This window comes from Passer montanus, unplaced genomic scaffold, assembly GCF_014805655.1.
Source record: "Passer montanus isolate IOZ18808 unplaced genomic scaffold, ASM1480565v1 scaffold36, whole genome shotgun sequence".
Taxonomy (NCBI): domain Eukaryota; kingdom Metazoa; phylum Chordata; class Aves; order Passeriformes; family Passeridae; genus Passer; species Passer montanus.
This window is the reverse complement of record NW_024368374.1, coordinates 954,367-974,118: the sequence shown is the minus strand read 5'-3', so window position 1 is coordinate 974,118 and position 19,752 is coordinate 954,367. Positions and strand designations below refer to the sequence as shown.

Sequence of the window (19,752 nt, the reverse complement as noted above, 5' to 3'; positions counted from 1 at the left end):
ACCAAGAAGTTTCAGAAAAGCAAACCAGGGATTCTTTAGCATGGTTACTGTTGATTTTGCTTACTCAATCTGTACACTTGCAAGATTTAGCTACAGGAATAATCTTGACTATCATCTTCCACCTGCCTTTATTTATGGCAATCTGTACACTTGCAAGATTTAGCTACAGGAATCTTGACTATCATCTTCCATCTGCCTTTATTTATGCCATTACAACTACATACAGTTTTTTGTTATACTGTAGGTAATGAAAAGGACCAGCTCCTAAAGCTAAACCCTAAGTTTTGTGTGAAACTAGAACCATATAACTTGGACAAATACCTACATTAAAAACAGACCTAACAGATTCCATACCTGTTACAGAAGGAAAAGGGTGCAAAACCTGAAGCGCTACTCCTAAAGTTAGCTGGATAGCTGAGTTTAATTATCTTTGTTTCATCTTTGATGTAACTCCATGGCAGCACTCAAGTCTTCATATACATTAACAACAAACTTGGAGTGCTGAAGCGAATGGATTTGTTTTCCTCATCTAAAGAATCAATCCTCTCAATTCATCAAATACCAGAATTGATACTTTTTTACTCTTGTTTGCTAGAATATAGGCTGTTCTTTTCTTCCTCTTCAGCTCAGGACATAATTCAAGTTAGACATACTGCACCCAGTTTTTGACTGACTAAAATGTAAGCCCTTCACAGCCTACTTCCAGGTTTAGCTCCTTCCTGTCTTGTGCATTTACGTGCAAAAATTTCAGAGGCAAATGATTACCAGGCTTAGGACAGTGAGAGCTGAGATGTTTCCAGACTATTTGCACAGGGAAGGAAAAAAGGAAGTTACATCTTTTTAACTTGATTAATGTTGTACCTTTACTTTAAAGACATCATGAAAAGTCCTGTATATTTGCTTTTATAAGGTAAGGACTGATTTTGATTAGTGCAGGCTACACAGCACTGCTCAGCTGACTAAAGGCCTCCTAAATTTGAAGTAACCTTCTCTGAACAAAATCACAAGAGGAAAGCTTTAGGCACATGTCGTTTTGAATGACTTAGGCTCCAGGAAGCAGAACAGCAGATCACAGAGAGGAAGATAACTGAAGCCATCAGTGCAGCAGTGGGCTCCAGTGTTTTGGATGTGGGTTCCATCTTTTCAGTTTCAGACTGTAAGGCAGCCAGATTCTGTGCAGTATTCATAGTGATGATGTGAACACTTTCTAGATCTTTCAGCCATGTGTATGATCAGGGCAGAAGGCTTTTTGAAGGCTTTTGCATTGTAAACATAAAAACATAATGCAACCTTAATGTTTCAATGTAATATTGAAACATTTAGGTAGTCATTTAGCAATGACTACCTCAACTCTGAGTCTTAATTCCAATGAAACTCAGATACAATTCTGCAAGGAAATTGTGGGTGGATGGTAAGAGCCATAAAGAGATTTTCTTTGTCAAGAAAATGCACAGGATACATAGACTTCAACTTGAACTTTTTATAAGGCTTTGAATTTTTTCTGGTAAAAGCCATAGCAGCAACCAGATAATCTTCACTGACAGGTAAGTTAAGGAATACATAACTATCAGTCTGACTTTCAACAACAGTGTACAAAATAGAGCCATGACCCAGAACACAGGGATTCCTTTGATACTGATAAAATTTTGGAAGAACCTTGTTACAATACAGTAAGAAAAAGAAAATTTCCAGTGAACAGTTACAAGCAGAAACAGATGCCAAGTGTGCTTTGAATGGACTGGCTGAAAGGACAGCTCCTTTTTGATTTAGAAGTATTAAATGAAACTTAAGAAAAGTATCACTATTGCAGTGACTTCAGGAGAAGGACACATAACAGCCCTTCCAAAAGCAAAATACCTGCACATACCTCACATTTCAAATCATCACTCTAATCCAGTATCAGAAGAGTTACATTTCTTACTTATGCCCAACACAAAGTAGAAAGCCTTTGATAGTGCTTCAGAGCCCTTGACAAGTATAATCTAAAAAGGTATTATTTCTCCTAATGACTGATGCACCCATTCCATAAATCTAGCTGAGAAGAGTAGGTTTTATGCCATCTTGTTTGCTCTTGATAAACTGGTCCATTGTTGAGCTGTCCTAGAGTGCTTTTATGGTTTAGAAATAGATACATTTTGACTCTAAGCATAATAACAAAGAGGGCCCCAAGTTCCAGAGAGTTTAAAACAAGTTAAATTCAAAATAAACTCAACCCTTCACAAACTCTGAAAGACAGCTGTCCCTTTCAAATCAGCTGTTGAAATTAAGGCTAGTACCTACACAAATTTAATTTAAGATCTCTCACATGACAAAACCAAAAGGTAAGCTGTGGTAAGAGGTGGTTCTTTACCACAGAGACACAAAAATACTTCAGTGGTGTAAGGTACCAATTCTTGCATCTCAGTTGGATCACAGTTTCCCATTTAAGTAAAGGGACTGAGAGTGAAATGATCTTAATATTGAGCTTTTTAATAAAAATGCTACTAAAACATTCATTGTGAGTCCATGAGTCCCTTCTTTCTATGACAACAGAAAAAAGTCACTGTAAACTCACACTGAGTTTTCCACAGAGATTATCCAGTTTTATTTATATTGGTGCCAGATCCATAGAATGACTCTCAAAGCAAGTGTTTCTGAGAGACATCTAGGTAAACTGGACTTATTAAAGAATTAACAGAAAGCTAAGCCTTTGAAATTGTGTACCCCAGGACTTGATACTGGGGATAATATTTATTACATCTTTGTTCATAACCCAAATGATGGAATAGAGTGCAGTCTGATCAAGTTTGCATATCATGCAAAATGCAAAATAATGGCTGACCCATTCAGAAGAACCTTGAAAAGCTTGACACATAAGCATCATAATGAACTCCAATAAAAGAGCTGTACGTGATTAAGTGAAACCTCACCCAGAAGCACAGATCGGGGGCTAACTGGCTGGAAAGCATCTTTAAAAAAAACAACTGGGGACTCTGGTGGACAACATGCTGATCATGGGTCAGTATTGTGGCTCTGTGGCAACAATGACCAAAAGAAAACATTGCCAGCAGGTCACAAGAGGGCATCCTTCCCCTCTTCTCAGCACTGGTGAGACACATCTGCAGTGCTGAGTCCAGCTCTGGCACCCCTGTACAGGGGAGTCACAAACATATCCAAAGCCAAGGGCCACGAAGATGCTAAAGAGATTAGAGCATCTCTCATGAGAACACACTGAGAGAGCTAGGAGAAGGAGCTTCTCAAGGAGAAGGCTCAGAGGGATCTTATCAATATATATAAATACCTGTGGGGACGGTGTGGGGTGTAAAGGGGACTGTGCCAGACTCATCTTAGAGATGCCCAGAGAGGACAGTAGGAAATGAGCACAAACTGATTACAAAGAAGTTACCTTTTCACTAAGTCCACTGACTTTTGCATACACACCTAGCCGCTCACCAACTCAACAATACAGGATTGTTGTTACACAGAATAGACTAGAAATGCATTTGATATTGCATTACCTGGTAATATTTTTAAAAGCCACTTAAAAGACTCAATCTTTTTATAACTTTTTCCTATTCGTTTGGTATGCTGTGCCTTTTAGTGGGAAAAAAGCCTGCTAAATTGAGAACAATGTTAAGTTTCTTTTTGTTTTATTTAACCACTTATAACTAAAACAGATCAGCCTTATACACTCAGATTATCTAAGGCTATGACTTGAAAGGACAGCTAATAGCAAGAACTATTGATTACATACAAAGAAGTCAGTCAACATGTTTTACTATTAAGCAGTTTCCCATTTTCTTTACATGTCACAACTCCAATGACACTGACAAGAATACAACCAAATCTGCTTTCCAGAGCAGCCAAAACCTAGTATTTTCATTAGTTTTGTTTCACAGGGGGAAATACAAACATCTATTATTGAGATTAATCGATTACAATTTCATTTAGAAAGCAGGAAGAACTATAGGAGCATTATTAATTGAACATAGCTTCTTAAAAGAATATATGGAGTGGGATATAATCACCTGTGTGGGTGTGTGCGAACATCTTATCTCCGAGTTACTGTGTCTCTGAAGGAGCTTATTGAGCACAGTACTGTTTCCATTTAAATTTATAAACAGGCAATAAATTAGAAAATATACACAGTGATTGCTCATACTGAAAGTTGTGCTGCAGAGATGAGGGGCTCAAGAAAATGTTCAGGTTAAATATTTTTTTGCTAGTGGAATGATAAAGTTCTGACTGGACAACATGACTGAGCTTACTCGAAGGAAAACTTCTGGGCAGCTTTGGGTGGGTAAGACCCTTTGGTCTTGGGCTGGGCAGGTGTGAATGCCTAAGAATACCCAGAAAAATCAGATCAACAGCCCACCTACCCCTGCATCCTTTGTGCACTAGTAGCCAATAGCAAACATTTATACAAAGGACAGGATAAATATATAATTACATTTCTAGAATGGTCTCTTGGTTTCCAGCTGTTCATGATTGAAAGACTTTGTATTTGAATTTAGTAGCCTTCAATAGAGAGAAGCTGCCAGAGAAATCAAGTAACTTTTGTCAGCAAGCTTCAGAGCAAGAATATTTTGGTATGCAGTAACAAGACTGTACTTCTGTACAACCACTGAGGTATTGCTGAGTGAAGATAAGCGTCCTAGCAAACAGCATAGTAATAGAAGCAAAGTAATAGAAGCAGCAGCAGACTCAGTTTGAAAGAAGAGTCAGAGACATGACCTTCCCATCAGCTAGCTTTCCAGCAATTACAGAGCAGGTTCTTGGCTCTTTTACAACCTGGAACTAAGAAAAGTAAAAATAAAGCATATCTTCCAATGCTTTAGTAAGGATATTTATTCCTCTCTTCCTCTGCAACTTGAGAAAATAAACTTTTGATGATACAGAAAAAAACCCTAAAAGAATAAAAGCATCATATAGCAAGAGTGAGAGTCTAGAGGACTCTGATGTCTACCTCCTTACAGAGGGGATGTGAGGTAGTATTTGGAGTTGGAAAGCCTACTCAAATCAAAACCTACTATCTGTACAAACGTTAGAGCTGTTAAAGCTCTTAATCCCAAAGATGTCTCCAGAGATTGTAATTCTTTTTCCTGGTAATGTCATTTTAAGTTTGCAACATTGTTTTCACACTTGTTGAGAAATTTTACCATAAATGGCAAGCCTTATGAGAATATTCATCTACAGACATTACTTTATTGACCCTTAATTTTTTCAACACTTCTGTTTGTTCTAAATATTCTTCTCTCTTACAAATACAGCTGCTATTTATTTTTCCTTGGACTTTGTGTAAACCTCAGTTCCACAAACAGTTTTCAGTTGCTATCTCCAAAGATTCCACTTCTAAGTAAAATTTTCAGAAGCAAAATAATTGTTTCTTCTAAACAAATTGCTCTTTTGGAGCTTCTACATAGCACAAACTAACAGCAGTTGCTGCATTCTGCGCTCATGGGTTCCAAATAAGTGCATGAACCTCCATGTTCCAGAAGACTTAACACCTTTGACGTCTTGTTAGAGCACAACCTGTGACTATTAGTTGTTGATTGGATTAATATACATTCAGATCAGTTCTACTTTTTTGCACTAAAACCATCAAATTCTATGAACAGATAAGGTTTTGCTGTATCTCATCTTTTGTGTGGCTTCTGCAGACGTTTAACATCAGATGTATCACATTGAATCTTTTATATTTTTTTGATCAAATATACCTGTATTTTATAATTTTCTGGAACCTTTTCCAAACATGTATGTGCCAGTTATTCTTGAAGGAACATCTGGATGTTCCTGGTAATTTACCCAGATTTATACTTTACTGTCAAAACAATACAATTGTAGCTGAAAAATAATCTCCATATTTAGGGAAGTATCAAGTGATATCTCCTTTCTGGTGGATTTGTGGCCAACGTCTGTCACATCTTCTTCCTCATATGTATGACTTTTGTATGACTGCATTTTTTTTTTTAAAATAAACAGACATTATGCAAAAATTAGATCTACTCTCCAAAATTGTCATGGGCTTACTATCAACTGTTGAGTAAATATTAACATGAGTAAATACTGAGTAAGCAACTCTAAAAGGTCTCTGTTCTTTCTGCCATTGTGATTTAGCATAGGAGGAAGAGATTACACCCCTCACAGTTATGGAAAAGAGTTATTTCCCACTGGCCTCCTAATAAAAGTGATTCTTAAGAATGAATTCAAATACAGAAAGTGACCTCAGGAATCCTCTTGGTGAAGAGGGTCCAATTTGAGGATAAGTGGACGCAATCAGGGAACAAGAGGAAAAAGTTATCAGCACCAGGGAGGAACCAACTTGAGTGGAGCACTTGAAATTCCAAAAGGGGAAACTACCTGGAGAAAATAACTTACACAAAATGCTTGTTGGATATTAATAATATATTCTTAGGACTTCTTCATATATATCATTGTCAGATCTTCTGTCCCCTTTACAACTAAATTTGCTAATTTAGTTGAATGAAACATACTCTTAAATTCCAAAAAACTAGTACTATACATACTATTGTTCAAAAATCTATATTTTTTCAGGATATTATCCCAGCAGACATTTTGAAAAAACAAATTGCCAACATATGTTAGAAACTAATGATGTCATTTCAGTGGCTTTTGCAGTCCTCCACTCCCCTCAGAGGAAAGGAGTACTCTTGAGAAATATTGAATCCCTTACTCCAGTGAGAACAAATTAATAAAATGGAGGCCTTACGAACTTGAGCTAAGCAAGTAAAGTAGGGTCTTTGAGGGTACCTACTAATATAAATAGCTTTGGGGATTTTTAATTTATTTTAAAGGCAAGCATTTTATCTATTGGAACCTGAACTTTAATTACCTAATTATATTTACTACTTTCATTTTTTAAACTATCAGTACTGGCATCCATGGTGTCCTTTTGTTTTGCAGAACACTACAGAACTAATGAAAATATTCATATTGCTCAACTTAGCAGCCAATAATAAAGCAGTAAATATTTGAAGAACCAAAGCCTAAAATGCTCTTAGCAAGTTTGTGAGACAGGAATGTGGGGTTTGTTTTTTTTTTCCAAAATGAGATAAACAATATAAAACCTCTGCAAAAATAAATGCTGCAAAATTGACTGCAAATAAGATCATAACTGTTTAAATGAACTAAAACTTATTTAAAACCAGACCATTATGATAAAAATGAAACTGAACAACACAACTGAAAACAAACTAATATGCTATATTGGAAATCAGATATTCCATTTTGGCATTACTTCACTGCTTTTATGCAAGAAAAGGGCAATCTTTGTAAATAACCACTGATAAAAGTGGCTTGTTACTTAAATAGTATTAAAAGTAAGACACAATGAAGATGCCACAATGATGGAGTTCTCAATTATATTGCAATAAATTTAGCTGCTATTATCTCAGCTATAGAATTCTTTACATTCTGATAAGATCAAAATAATTGATTGGTGCGCTTCACTAAGAATCTGAACAGCATCAGAAAGTATGTATCTGAATGTTAATAGTATGCAGACAAATGGCATTTACATAAAGATCCCTTTTCACTGGCTATTTACCTTTGGAAGGGCAGTGTGTGATAGTTTGATTTGGCTTCACAAAAACAAGTTAACCATCTCATGATGAATAAAATTTTGTAGTCCAGAGAATATTTAGTGGACAGATTTTATTAACATAAATTTCAAAATGCTAAGTATCACTCACTACTTAGTCAAAATGTTTACTGCATTCCACTTACTTTTCAAGTTAGGATGGAACTGAAAAGAAAATATGAAGCTGATTCTTTTACTACGTAAACTGAAAACTCACAGTCTTCTTTATCAGTGAACTATTTGAGCTGTGACCACTAGGACATGAAGTTATTGCAAAGATGTAAAGTAGAGATAGAGACTTTTAGCAAACTACACTTTAGAGATTCCTAAAGAGGGTTGCAGGTCCAAATCTCAAAAACAATTTGCAAGAGGGCAAATGAAAAGATTCCACATAGTAACAGGAATCTATGATCTTGTTAGCAGAGGTTAAAATATATATTGTAAAGCCTACCTAAAATATTCAGTACAGCATGTTTTTCTAAAACATGCTGTACTGCATATTCATAAAACACTACACACTTCACAAATGATAAAATATTAATATCTTTATATCTGAGATATAAAAACTCCTGAATTTAAAACTTCACAAAGACTTATCACAAAATGCACATATTTATCTAATTTTAGAAAATGACCATATCAACACTGAATTTGGTGCAACAGTATGGCAAAAGAAGCCTGATATAGAAGCATGGATGACAGAGCATACCTGTGATCTAGATGACTCAGTTGTCACCTGTGTATCAAAGGTACAACACAGGCTAAGAAAAATTACTACAGCTTGCGAAAAGGCCAATATATTACAGGACTACCTCAGAACTCATATTTGTCATAAATGTCTATTACTACTAATGCAATTATTGTTTTCATCCTGAAGAAAACAGTTTAAACTAAAACTGAAGAGTTACCTTTAATCCAGATTTGTTTTCTTTTTGGGTTAATATGACCTTTATAGTCTTCATTTTTTCTGGTTGTAGTTCATTCAAAACTGGTATAAATACAGTCCTATCATGCTACATGCAAATCAATGACTCAAGTCACATACTGGGTACATTTTAATAAAATTTATATTTTGTTACATATTAATTTATGACGTAAGTGTTCCTACGCATGGCAGAGGGGTTGGGGGTTTATTGTCCATTCCAACCCCCTAGCATTCTATTATTCTATGACTCTATATTAAGTTTTTGTCAATGCAAAACAGTCAGCAAATACCTCTCAAGTAACTAAAAACTTTTGCAGTATTATGTAGGTTACTTTTATGCAAAATTAGTTTCCTCCGCCTCATAAAGCCAAAGGCAGCACGATAGGCAACAAAACCCTGCTCTTCAAATAGCTTCCAAAAGCAGATGAAAGATGAAGAAACCCTTAGAAAAGGACTTCAAGAACAAAGCAGAATCTGGGGAAGGTTAGATGTCTGTGTTGTAAATGAGACCAGTGGTTAACAATACAAGCTTAGGATGATGATACCAATCCTGTTTAATCACTGGATAGCACCTTGAAATGTATGAAGTATAGGCTGAAAGAGAAGCTCCAGAATTATAAAGTAGTCACTAATGGCTAATTAACATTCACTGAAGAAAAGCACAGTGAAAGATTGCGTTTACCTCAAGACAAGGAGCAGCAGTTAAGAAAGAGAAAACCAAAGGCATTGCTGTGGCCTGGGGAACTAGCACACCCTGAAGCATTTTACATCCTCTAACCTAGAGATGGACAAGAGGATTTGAACTATCTAGAAACTACACCATTTCATAAAAGAATAAGATCCAAAACTGTGCATGGGGAAGGAAAGTGAGATAGTAGAGTAGGAAAAAAAATATATTTCCATACTAGCTTCCCTTGTAGAAAACCTCTGAAATTTCAGTATGTCATCTTGTCAATTAGGAACATCATTGGTAGCCATCATCACCAACACTACAGTATCAACTCCATGGGATTTTATACTGGCATTAAATTGAGGACACAGATGTTAAGACAGACTATGCAGAGGTAGTGACTGATAGGTACTAAGAACGCATTATAGTGACAAGGGTACAATAATAGCACAATTAGTGCTGCTAATGACTGTCAGCCCAGTAAAGTAGGATTGGATTTTTTTTTATTATTTTTGTTGCTTATTTTGATTTTTTTATTGCTGTAACTGCTTTTTAGAGTGTTTAAAAGGAGTTTAAGAGAAACAATTAAGAAATCATGAAGTAGTACATAGTACAGGGACTCACAGCCATTCCTAATCTTCAAATAATTTTCAGTTAAAAAGCCATGTAACTCAAAAAAAAAAAGATATGTAGAAGACACTATGATCTATCCAATGAGACAAACAAGTATTGAAGAACCATTTAGCATATATACTCTCATCTTTTCTCTTCCACCAAGTATGCACCTCTTTGAACCTCAAAAATAACTTCTGGGTTGGTTACATCAATGAGTTTTACTTGAGTAATATTTGAAATAATGTTCCTACAAATCTAACATGTGATCTAGTCACGATATAAAGAAATAATAGGCAGCAAAATCAGTTACTCCACAGTCACACTTCAGGTAAGAGTGTTTTGATATTTTGACAGACAGAGGACCTGGTTATGAATTTAGTAGCACATCAGACATGACTGATTTATAGATTCCTAATGAGAAGACAGCCTTTCAATGAACAAGTCATAGCTAGGAAAAAAAGGGGAAAAGGAAAAAAACCCCTTTTTTTTCATTGGCTGTGTAACTCCAAAAAATCAGAGCTACATTATGCCTCCAATTAAATACTGTAAGTACAATTTTGTTAAGAGTGTCAAAATAATAATAATCATCATTTAAAAAACCAAAACAAACAACCCTATTTTTCACATACTTGATGTTGTCTTCCCTGACAAACGTGCTTTCTTTCTCACTCCTGAAATTCAAGTTTTCTGGTAGACTTAAAAATACGTTGCAAAAAGGTACAAGACACCTCATAAATCATTAGTGGCCAATTTAGTCAATATCAGTCTCAAGACACCAATATCTTGAGGTGGCCCTAACACCATCTTCTACTATCTGCTGTTTAGATGAGTCATTCCAAACTGAACCTTCAGTAACTCACAGGACAAGAAACATCTTTCTGTACACTTGCATGATATCAAAACCCCAGGCTGCTTAAAGGCAAGTAGAGGACAAGTACTTAGTTCCCTGCCACATCAGCTGAAGTGGAAGGGTTCACTATCAGAGGCCTACATACACATGTGTATATAACACATACACTCCAACACTGGCACCTGTGTCCTGGGAAGATTGAACATGAAATTGTGAAAAACAGGACTTCAGAGCAGCTTTAACTTGGACTAAAAGACTATCAATTTTCCATCCAAAATGCTATCAGTCATACATACTGAGAGAAATCTGAGAGAAATGTCTGAGACAAATCTTGTTTGAAACATTTCCAACCACGCATAAATACAGACACCACTTTTACTCCTTCCTAGTCTTCTGCAGCCTCCTCTATCTTCTGGGAGCATTGAAAAGATTGTCACTGGTGGTTTTCTGACTGGGTCTTGAATTGTACTTCTAAAGAATTAGAATTTCTATGTTCAGAGAGCAGCTGCCTGATTTCCCACAAGAAAGCTTTATACTCACATCTCAAAACATGGACAGGTTTATAAAAATGAACCAAAGACTTTTGGTTTGAAACATCTCTGAAATTAAGCACACCTACTCTGGCTATTAGTGAAAACTGGAAGAGACAGATAATAATTTATGCCAAAGGTGCCAACTAGGCTTTAGGTAGGGAACTGTTTAACAAAATCTGCTCAGGAAAAGAAAAAGAGAAGCTCATGGCAATTTACAAAGTAAGTCATGTATCATTCTGAAGGACTACAGAAGCTCAGTCTAGGATAAAATACAGGCATATAGAGGATCATCAGACACCTCTTTTAGTAACAGAAAACTCACAGCATCTGCCATCTCTTTCAGTACAAAAGACAATATAGCACAAGTAACTTTTAAAATGCATGGCTGAGGGGGTTTCTGAGGTGTTTCAATAGGGACCTGTTAAAATAACAATCGACATATTCAAAGAGAAATACCAAGTAATTCAGGAAGAGCTCAGTCTTATAAAAGAATAAAAATGAATATGTAACCTTAGTTAAAGAAAATGGCTTTGTGATGTGGAAAATGTCTTTTCCCAAGTAACATAAAGGGTTTTGAGCATAACTGAACTTACACGTGGTCACACAAGGTTCAATATATTCCAAGAGAAAAATAAAAAGCAGTCATTTGAGTTATTTTACAACTCAAAATCCCAGAGATTAGGAAAGCTCATTTAAAAAACCTAAAATTTAAACACCTTTTTGCTGAAATCTTTAATCAGTGAAAAAGCATTCATCTAGTTTGTTTTTTTCTCACAGCACATTCAGATAATGAAAAAATAGAATATTTACTTCCAGTAAAATGCTTGGTCAAATGTGTTTTCTACATCACTTACCTGTTTTCATTTCTAACAAACGCTTTTTCTTTTGTTGTCTCTCTAGTTTTTCTTTTTCTGCCTTCTCCTTAGCTATTTTAGCACGTCGCTGTTTTTCTTCTGCTTCCCTTCTTCTCATATTTTCTTTTACTGCTTGCTATGAAAAAAAGTATAGAGTTCCATTAAAATGGAAGACTTAGCAAAAACAAAGCTGAAACTAAAAAACAAAGAAAAAAGCTTTTAAATTGTAACCCCTAACTAACCTTAATTTATCAAATCAAGTATTTCACATTCCATATTTAGAACATTTTATTCAGAAGAGTAAGCAAATACAGAATAAATACATTAAAAGCATACTAATTTTCCCTAAATGAGGATTATAAATTCAGCAAGAAATGCATCTTAAGAATACACATGTTAATGTACAAAAAATTCAAAATGTCTAAACCACCTTGTTCTACAAAAATGTATGCTACCATTTGTAGTTCTAAAACAATTTCAACACTTTCTTCTTTCTTGTGCTGCCACTACACCAAGCAAAACAAGTCTGCCTGTGTAACAGTTTTGCATTTTTCTCATTCATATCATCATACTCATTAAATCTCTGGGTTTAAAAATTCTGGTTAATATCCATACAATACTGTTTATTTAGAATTACCAATATGCACTACAAAACTTCCAGTGAAGCTAAAACAGAACAATGAGTTTCAGAGTTTTGAAATAAAAATTTTTTCATATTCAGACATTAAGCAAAAGAACTCTATTACATTCAACACATTTTCAACAAAAGTATTTTGGCATTGCCTTTTCATTATTAGCTATGTACACTGGTAAACTCTCAGTGCCCTAAGATTCTACATTTGCAGTAAAGTGCACCTATTCTTCATTGAAGAAATTTGGTTTTTTTTCAGAACAGCTACATAGAACCCTGTCTTTGATAATATATTGAAGTGTCCCCTCTTACAAAACAGTTAACATCTTCACATCTTCACAAGGTCTGAGGCAAAAGGTACAGTTTTGTAGGGATAATTAATGTCTCATTTGTTTTTAGTGGGAAACCATCCAGACTGCACTCAGAAAAAAAAAAATAAAATAAAAAAAAAAAAGACTGGCAAGTATTGAATAATACAGACAAATGTGGATTACAGCAATACTTGCATGGGCACACAGGCACTGTTTGCAACATCACTGCCATAGAGTGATCAAAAGAAGGGGAAAACAAAAAAATCACATAAAACTCGTGAAGAAATACTTGTGTTGGATAACTGAAGAAGAATAAGCTTTCCATCATGAAAAACAATGAAATGGATTTTTTTATACAAAGCAAAACTGTACTTTCACCATGACTCCTCCAAAGTCACCTCTGTCAAATTTCTTGATTAAGGGGGAAGAAGGTAGATGCTTCCAAAAAAAATTCCAAAATTTTTGAATTAATTAATTTTGACAACTTATTTGCTGATTTTCAGACTGCGGATTCTGTAGAATAAACTACTGGATAAAACTGGATAAAAAATTGGATAAAACTCAAATGGTACTTGGTACTTGACATGTACAATACTGGCAGAAATTACACACTTTCCTAATAGTGACCAAGGAAATTTCCACTTTGCACCTACTTTTTCCCCAAAAATAATATGAGTAGGACTCAGCCTCAGACTGCAGTCATTCAAATGTAGATGTCTATTCTTTTTAATCACACTGAACACGTGGGCCTACTTAATAGCTTATACCTTCATATGGAGTGCAAATTGGATGACTTGGAGTATCACCCCTTGCCCCCAGCCTTTCTCAAACAGGAAACCAATTTTACACAAATAATATAGCAAAGCTTAAAATTTCAGGCTGGTGATGTCTTGGGTACTATTTAAGACACTTCTCCAGTATACCAGGTACTTCTGTTGCTACATCTCCTTTGAGGCATCAGGTAGACAGCTCTCCAAATTCCACTAAATGAATTAAGTATGCGTCTCCCTTGACTACAACACAAGATTAGACACTCAAACTCTCCTACAAATATGCCCTAAGGCCAAATTCTATCCTACATGTCCCATGTGTTTTCAACATGAAATGTAAGTGGAATGCCAAGACCTAGATTTTCCAAACTGGAGGCATTCTTGGGTTCTCTCTTGCAACTTCCAGGGTAATTTCTAATTTTTATTTAAGTATTTGCTTTATATAAAAGAAAAATAGGGAACACTTTTACTTGGTTGCTCTTCTTCTGGTTCTTGAAGTTATGTCTCTGCTGAAGAGTAACCTAGTGTCAATAAGAGCAAGGGTCTTTTATATCCTATGATTAGTCTGATTAGCCTAGTCTTGGACAGAAGAGCTGTTAGCTCAGTGTGTGTTTGCTCCCTTTCCTACAACTGGAGCAAAATTCTAACCATTAGACAATTTCTTCATCATGAAAGCTATACTTCCAAGGAAAGGAATGAGCTTGTTAGCAGTACCCATGATGCTGTGAAAGTACTGAGGGAGTTTAACAGGGCTATCTGATACCTGAGATGTTCCACTGAGTGTACAAGTAATTTAGCTGTGGTAGCTAAAGCTCTGAAGGCAAGATGCTTCACCCCATTTTTTGGATCTGGCCAAGTAACTGTAATCTAGATTTGGTGCTCACAAAGTGAGCAATAATAGTTGTCACAGCTACAAATAAAACTGAAAAACAAAGCGCATATCAAAGTTAGCTACGAAACTCAAGCACAGGGCTCCAGATTTAAACAGAGATTTTTAAAAACTTTTTAATACATTGTCATTAATTAAGAATGGAAAAAATTATAAGCAGGAAAATGTTTCATGTAAATCATCAACTTTGCATGGTAACAAGTTGATTGAACTTCACTCTCCCATACTTACTGGTGACAAGTCATCTTTTAGTTTGGGCTTCATAATAATCCAATGATTTTTCAGCACTAAATTTACAAGTCTTCTGAACCAAATTTTCTAAGATAGCCATCTAAGCCATCTAAGATAGCCATGCCAGTAATAAACCCCAAGACTAAACAACCGTGAAAATCAGCTCATTTGTCTCATGCTAGGCATCTCAAAAATCTTTTCTGAAAAGTCTCAAAACTGAGCAGCTACTCAAGATTTTGATTAGTGTCATTGAATTGATAGGGGGTTTCATGCCTTATCTACACATCTTTTTCATATAGCCTTCAAACTGCTCTGCAAGACAGAATTATTAATTTTCCTCAAGGTTTCTTCTCTCATGCTCATCAATAATACCTGTTTTGAAGCGTTAATTAATCTATCTTTATGAAACTGCTGTGAAGTAGAGGCTAGCATCAGTGCTAATTTTAAAGACACAAAGAAGAAATATGGGAAAATTAATGCAAAGCACAACCACTTTCTTAGAGCCTCCAACTCAACATGAACCTAAGTGTTTACAATTCTGCAATATTTGCATGGTTTAAACATCAGAAATTGAAGTAATACAACTATTTGGTAATATTTATTCATTCTGAAATCAGAGTACTGAGTTTCATATTAGGCACTGATTAGTTTATGAAAACACAATCAATGCCCCTGTTCCCAAAAATCTGGCATATGTAACTTGTCAAGCAAAATTATTGCAACTGAATATATCTAGGGTTTTAGTTGTGAAACTCTGAAGCAGCAGAGGCTTAGTAATCATTACATGTTCCAAATGGTTGCTAAATAGGGGTTCCAGTTTAAGTGCTTTCCTCAAAATTGATGGATATATGAATTTCAAACTGTTTCTCAGTACCTGTGAAAGAAGTAATTTTCTCCACCTATATCTTCAGACCTGTCTGAAATCATTAAAAAACCCAATCAACCAAGTAAAACCAAACAAGACTGAGAAACATGCAAGCAAACTAAATACATGTGTTGTAATGACCAGGCTGCAATGAGGAGTAGGTGGCAAAATGACTAAGAGCATCTTTCCATCTTTCTTTAGATCTATAAGCATTAGTTGGATCAGTCCTCCAGATTTTGTCACAAAACTCATGCTCATACACTGTTCCTTCAGGAGTGTAGTCAGTAAGTTAAACCATGTAATCATAAGAAGCCAGATGAGACACAAATCAGCTTATTATCCAAATTCATACATATATATAAGACTACAAAATATAACGTCTAAGAAACATTAGGTATAAAATAAACATATTGTACCATGAACATCATCCTGAAGTTGTTTAAGTCTGTTAAAAACTCCTCCACGGAAACTTTCTTCAGGTCAATGGCATAATACCCCATCACATTCTGATAGAGTTTTTCCATGTTCTCATGCATCCGTGACAGTTTTTGAAAATCTTCTTTGGCATGAACTAGGAAGCTGTACATTGCGGTTAAGGCTGCAAGAATACTCAGCGAATCCAATCAGAAACACTGCATTCATTTAACATTGATTTATATGTCATACACATTTTTTATTTCCTCAAGTAAGGACCAAAAGAATTCCTTCCATGTTGTACATGCTTCCTGGTATTTACTGTGTATACTAGGTCTATGAATAAATTCAGGGACTTTCATCAAAATATCTCAACCACTTTAAATTTAAATATTATTCAATTACTACACAATTTCTTATGAAATGAAATGTATGTAACTAATCTAACTTCAAGCACCCATATAGTTTATTTAGTATCATTGTCTCCTTATTGAAGCTAAATGCTTAGGTATATAAATTACAATATCCTTGGAATTTAGGTACAGATACCAATAATTAACCTGAATACTTTATCAATAAATACTATAGACCCTGCTAAAATTTAAAATTAGAGTAAAAACAGAAATATTGATAAACAGTATTAAAAGTAAAAATAATGAAAGATAAAAACTTAATTGTAACAGCAAAGCATATATTTCTGTTTCTGAAGGCCGCATTAGGTATTTATGTTTTTTCTAAAGCTATTTGCAATGTCAACACAACTTAATTAAATTAGAGGTGAAAAGAACAAAACTACTTATATAAAGGATAAGCAATTTATAAACAGCATCAAAATATTGCCTATAAAATAAAAATCCCTATGTTTATTCAGGACTCCCAATAACATAGTTTGCCAAAGAAGCTCACAGACAAAATATTCTACAAAGCCATTTCTTTATGTTGGGCAACTTCAGGAAGTGTGTACTTTAATAGAATGGTAGCTAAACAAATATTTATGTTCCATAATTTTTCTGCTGTAGTGAATGCTACAAAAGACAAGAAATAGCCATTTTATCTTTACTCTCAATTGCCACCTCATCTACTGCAAAAGAGAATTTACCGTGTTTGTACACTTTCAACTACAGAATAAATACACTACGGTCACTTTATGAAGCACTGAATTTTTAATCAAGTGCATGAAAATCTAGACCAACAGAATAGCACAGGACCTGGCATTTTTTCTTAATGAATCTCATACCACTAACCTCAGACCCTCATCCTAGGCTGCACAGATCCCTCTGCAGAGCCTTTCTACCTGCAGCAGATCAACACTCCCACCCAATTTTGTGTTGTTAGCAAACTTGCTTGAAGGTGAACTCAATCCTGTGGTGTAGATCATCAATAAAGATGTTGAACAGGACTGGCCCCAATACCAACCCCTAGGGAACTCCGCTAGTGACCAGTACATATTAACGTTTTACAGCTGGATTACTGTTGTCACTCTTCAGGGTTTTTGCAATGGACTCCTTTTTTAGTTTTGTGCAGAAGCTGAATTCCCTTTCAGTTGCACTGTTAAGTGTCCTTCTGGTTTGCTAAGGTTGCTTTAAAAATAACAAGTAAGAAGTTCCTGGGGTTTTTTTTGTGATTTAGAATCCAGGCCAAAAATTCACACAATAATGATCTCAGATATATGCAGGAAGGGAGAAATAATGCCTTTCTTTCACAATATTCTAATTAGTCACTAATAGCTACTAGCTGATTATGTAAGTGCAGAACAACCTCCCCTGCGACAGTCTGGTGAAAAAATACTAACTAAAGTCAAGATTCTACAACTTAAAAAGATACGTCTTCCATCACACATCAACCACCCAATTTCAGACTTTCTCAACATGGCTCTTTTGCCAGTACAAGCTTCTTTTCACGCTTTTAGTAACTTCACAAGATGCAGCTCGTAAGCAGCTCCAGAGTGCCTGTGCTGACTAGCTGGCAACAGATCACAGAGAACTGGTGCTGCCAGCCCTCCTTTCTTCTACATCAATTTGAATCTCCTTTACTCAGCTCCCATGATGAGCATAGCGCACAGGAAACTGATCTTTAGACTCAAGATTCTTAAAAAATTATTTAGCCTCTTAAAAAGCTATTAGCAGGAAAGCAAAGAAAGTTGATGAGAGGTTTGTCTATAAATGCTGCCCAAGGACTATATAAAAAAGGATTATGTGAAACAAGACATGACAAAACACAAGCTAAGGTCATCAAAGGAAATGTCACCAGTTCACAAAAACACAAACAAACCAAAACAACAAAAAAGAGTGAAACTAGAAAAAATAATTCCTACATTTGGTTTAATTTTGATCCTAAAATTGAGGATACTTATTATTTGTGATTCTTTGACTATTAACAGATCTTATGAACAAATATCGTTTTTTGCAATTATGAGGGTGTTTATTTCCACAGAGTGAAGGGTAAAGGAAAATTAGACAAATTAGTTTTGCTATCTCTCTTCATAAATGCCAGATATTAAACACTCCAGTATTTTTAGTTTTCTAGGAAGCAAAACAAAAAAAAAAAAAAGGGCTGAAATTATCAGTAAAATGTGGACTTCATCTTGTAAATTCCAAAAAATATCCTGAAAGAAAACCTGGGGAGTGGAGGAAGAGAGAGAAAACTTCTGTGATATTCTTCAAGACACAGCTAAAATTACAGCTATGTTAATAGAGTCCATATAAGCTGGTTAATTTTATATTGTTGAAAACTGACTCCTCTAGAATATCTGATGCATCATTTTAAGCACAAAATACAGTATTCTGGCAAGATGTTTTGTTACCTAATATTTCAATGCCAGACATGATGAATCCGGAGATTTTTATTTTCCATCTGGTGCATTATGGGATACCTCTAAGCTCTTGACATTCTATTGACACTGTGCCTCAATTTAGGTACTTTTGAGAACTCCTCTTCCTTCTTTCCTTAAATATGGCTTCTGTTAGCCAACTCTAGCTAAACTGGAAACAACAGGGAATACTACTGAGTACAGCAATCCCAGCTGTAATTATTATGAACAGGTTGAAACATACGCATTATCAACTACACAATTCATTGGTTTTGGATGAATGAAGACAGAAGTACAACTGAGCTGCAACACAGGTGGGAAGAAAACGAAATCAAGTAGTTTGGTATTTGTTAACTTTTTCTGAAGTGGCTTTACTTCATCGACTGCCTTTTTGGAGTCACTGGACTACAGATCATTCTGCTAATTAATGTAACAGGACAGCATTGCATGGCTGAGACAAGATCTGTGGCAAAATTTCTAACTGCTGTGTGTTTGGTCTCACATATTCTGGCAGCTTTTTTCACAGTGAATTGCTTGTCTGAAGTTTATACTGATTTTAATACACTGTGTATATAAAATATTAATATAGTGTAGCATATCAAGCTAAGTAAAAGTAGCTGTTATGCTAGAATAGATGATGAATAATGTTAATCTCTACTAAACACTTTTTTAAAAGACCCCAGTATTCACCACTTGTATTTTAGCAGAATCTTCAAAAGCAAACTGAGACTGCCACTATACTAGATGACAACAGCCTCCCCAAAACACGGCAAACCTTTTAAAGACTGGTGCAAAAGGCTTTGTGG

The 19,752-nt window shown here is 35.3% G+C and overlaps 1 protein-coding gene across 1 annotated transcript in view; it reads right to left on the bottom strand.

Annotated features, from left to right (window-relative positions):
* DIAPH3 (diaphanous related formin 3) overlaps positions 1-19,752 on the bottom strand; it is a 203,656-nt gene that overhangs the window by 59,924 nt on the left and 123,980 nt on the right. Inside the window, exons 24-25 of the mRNA XM_039716686.1 lie at positions 16,140-16,304; positions 12,027-12,162 (exon numbers count right to left, since the gene is read on the bottom strand). Of these exons, the coding sequence (XP_039572620.1) occupies positions 12,027-12,162; positions 16,140-16,304 (301 nt within the window). The remainder of the gene's footprint in view (positions 1-12,026; positions 12,163-16,139; positions 16,305-19,752) is intronic.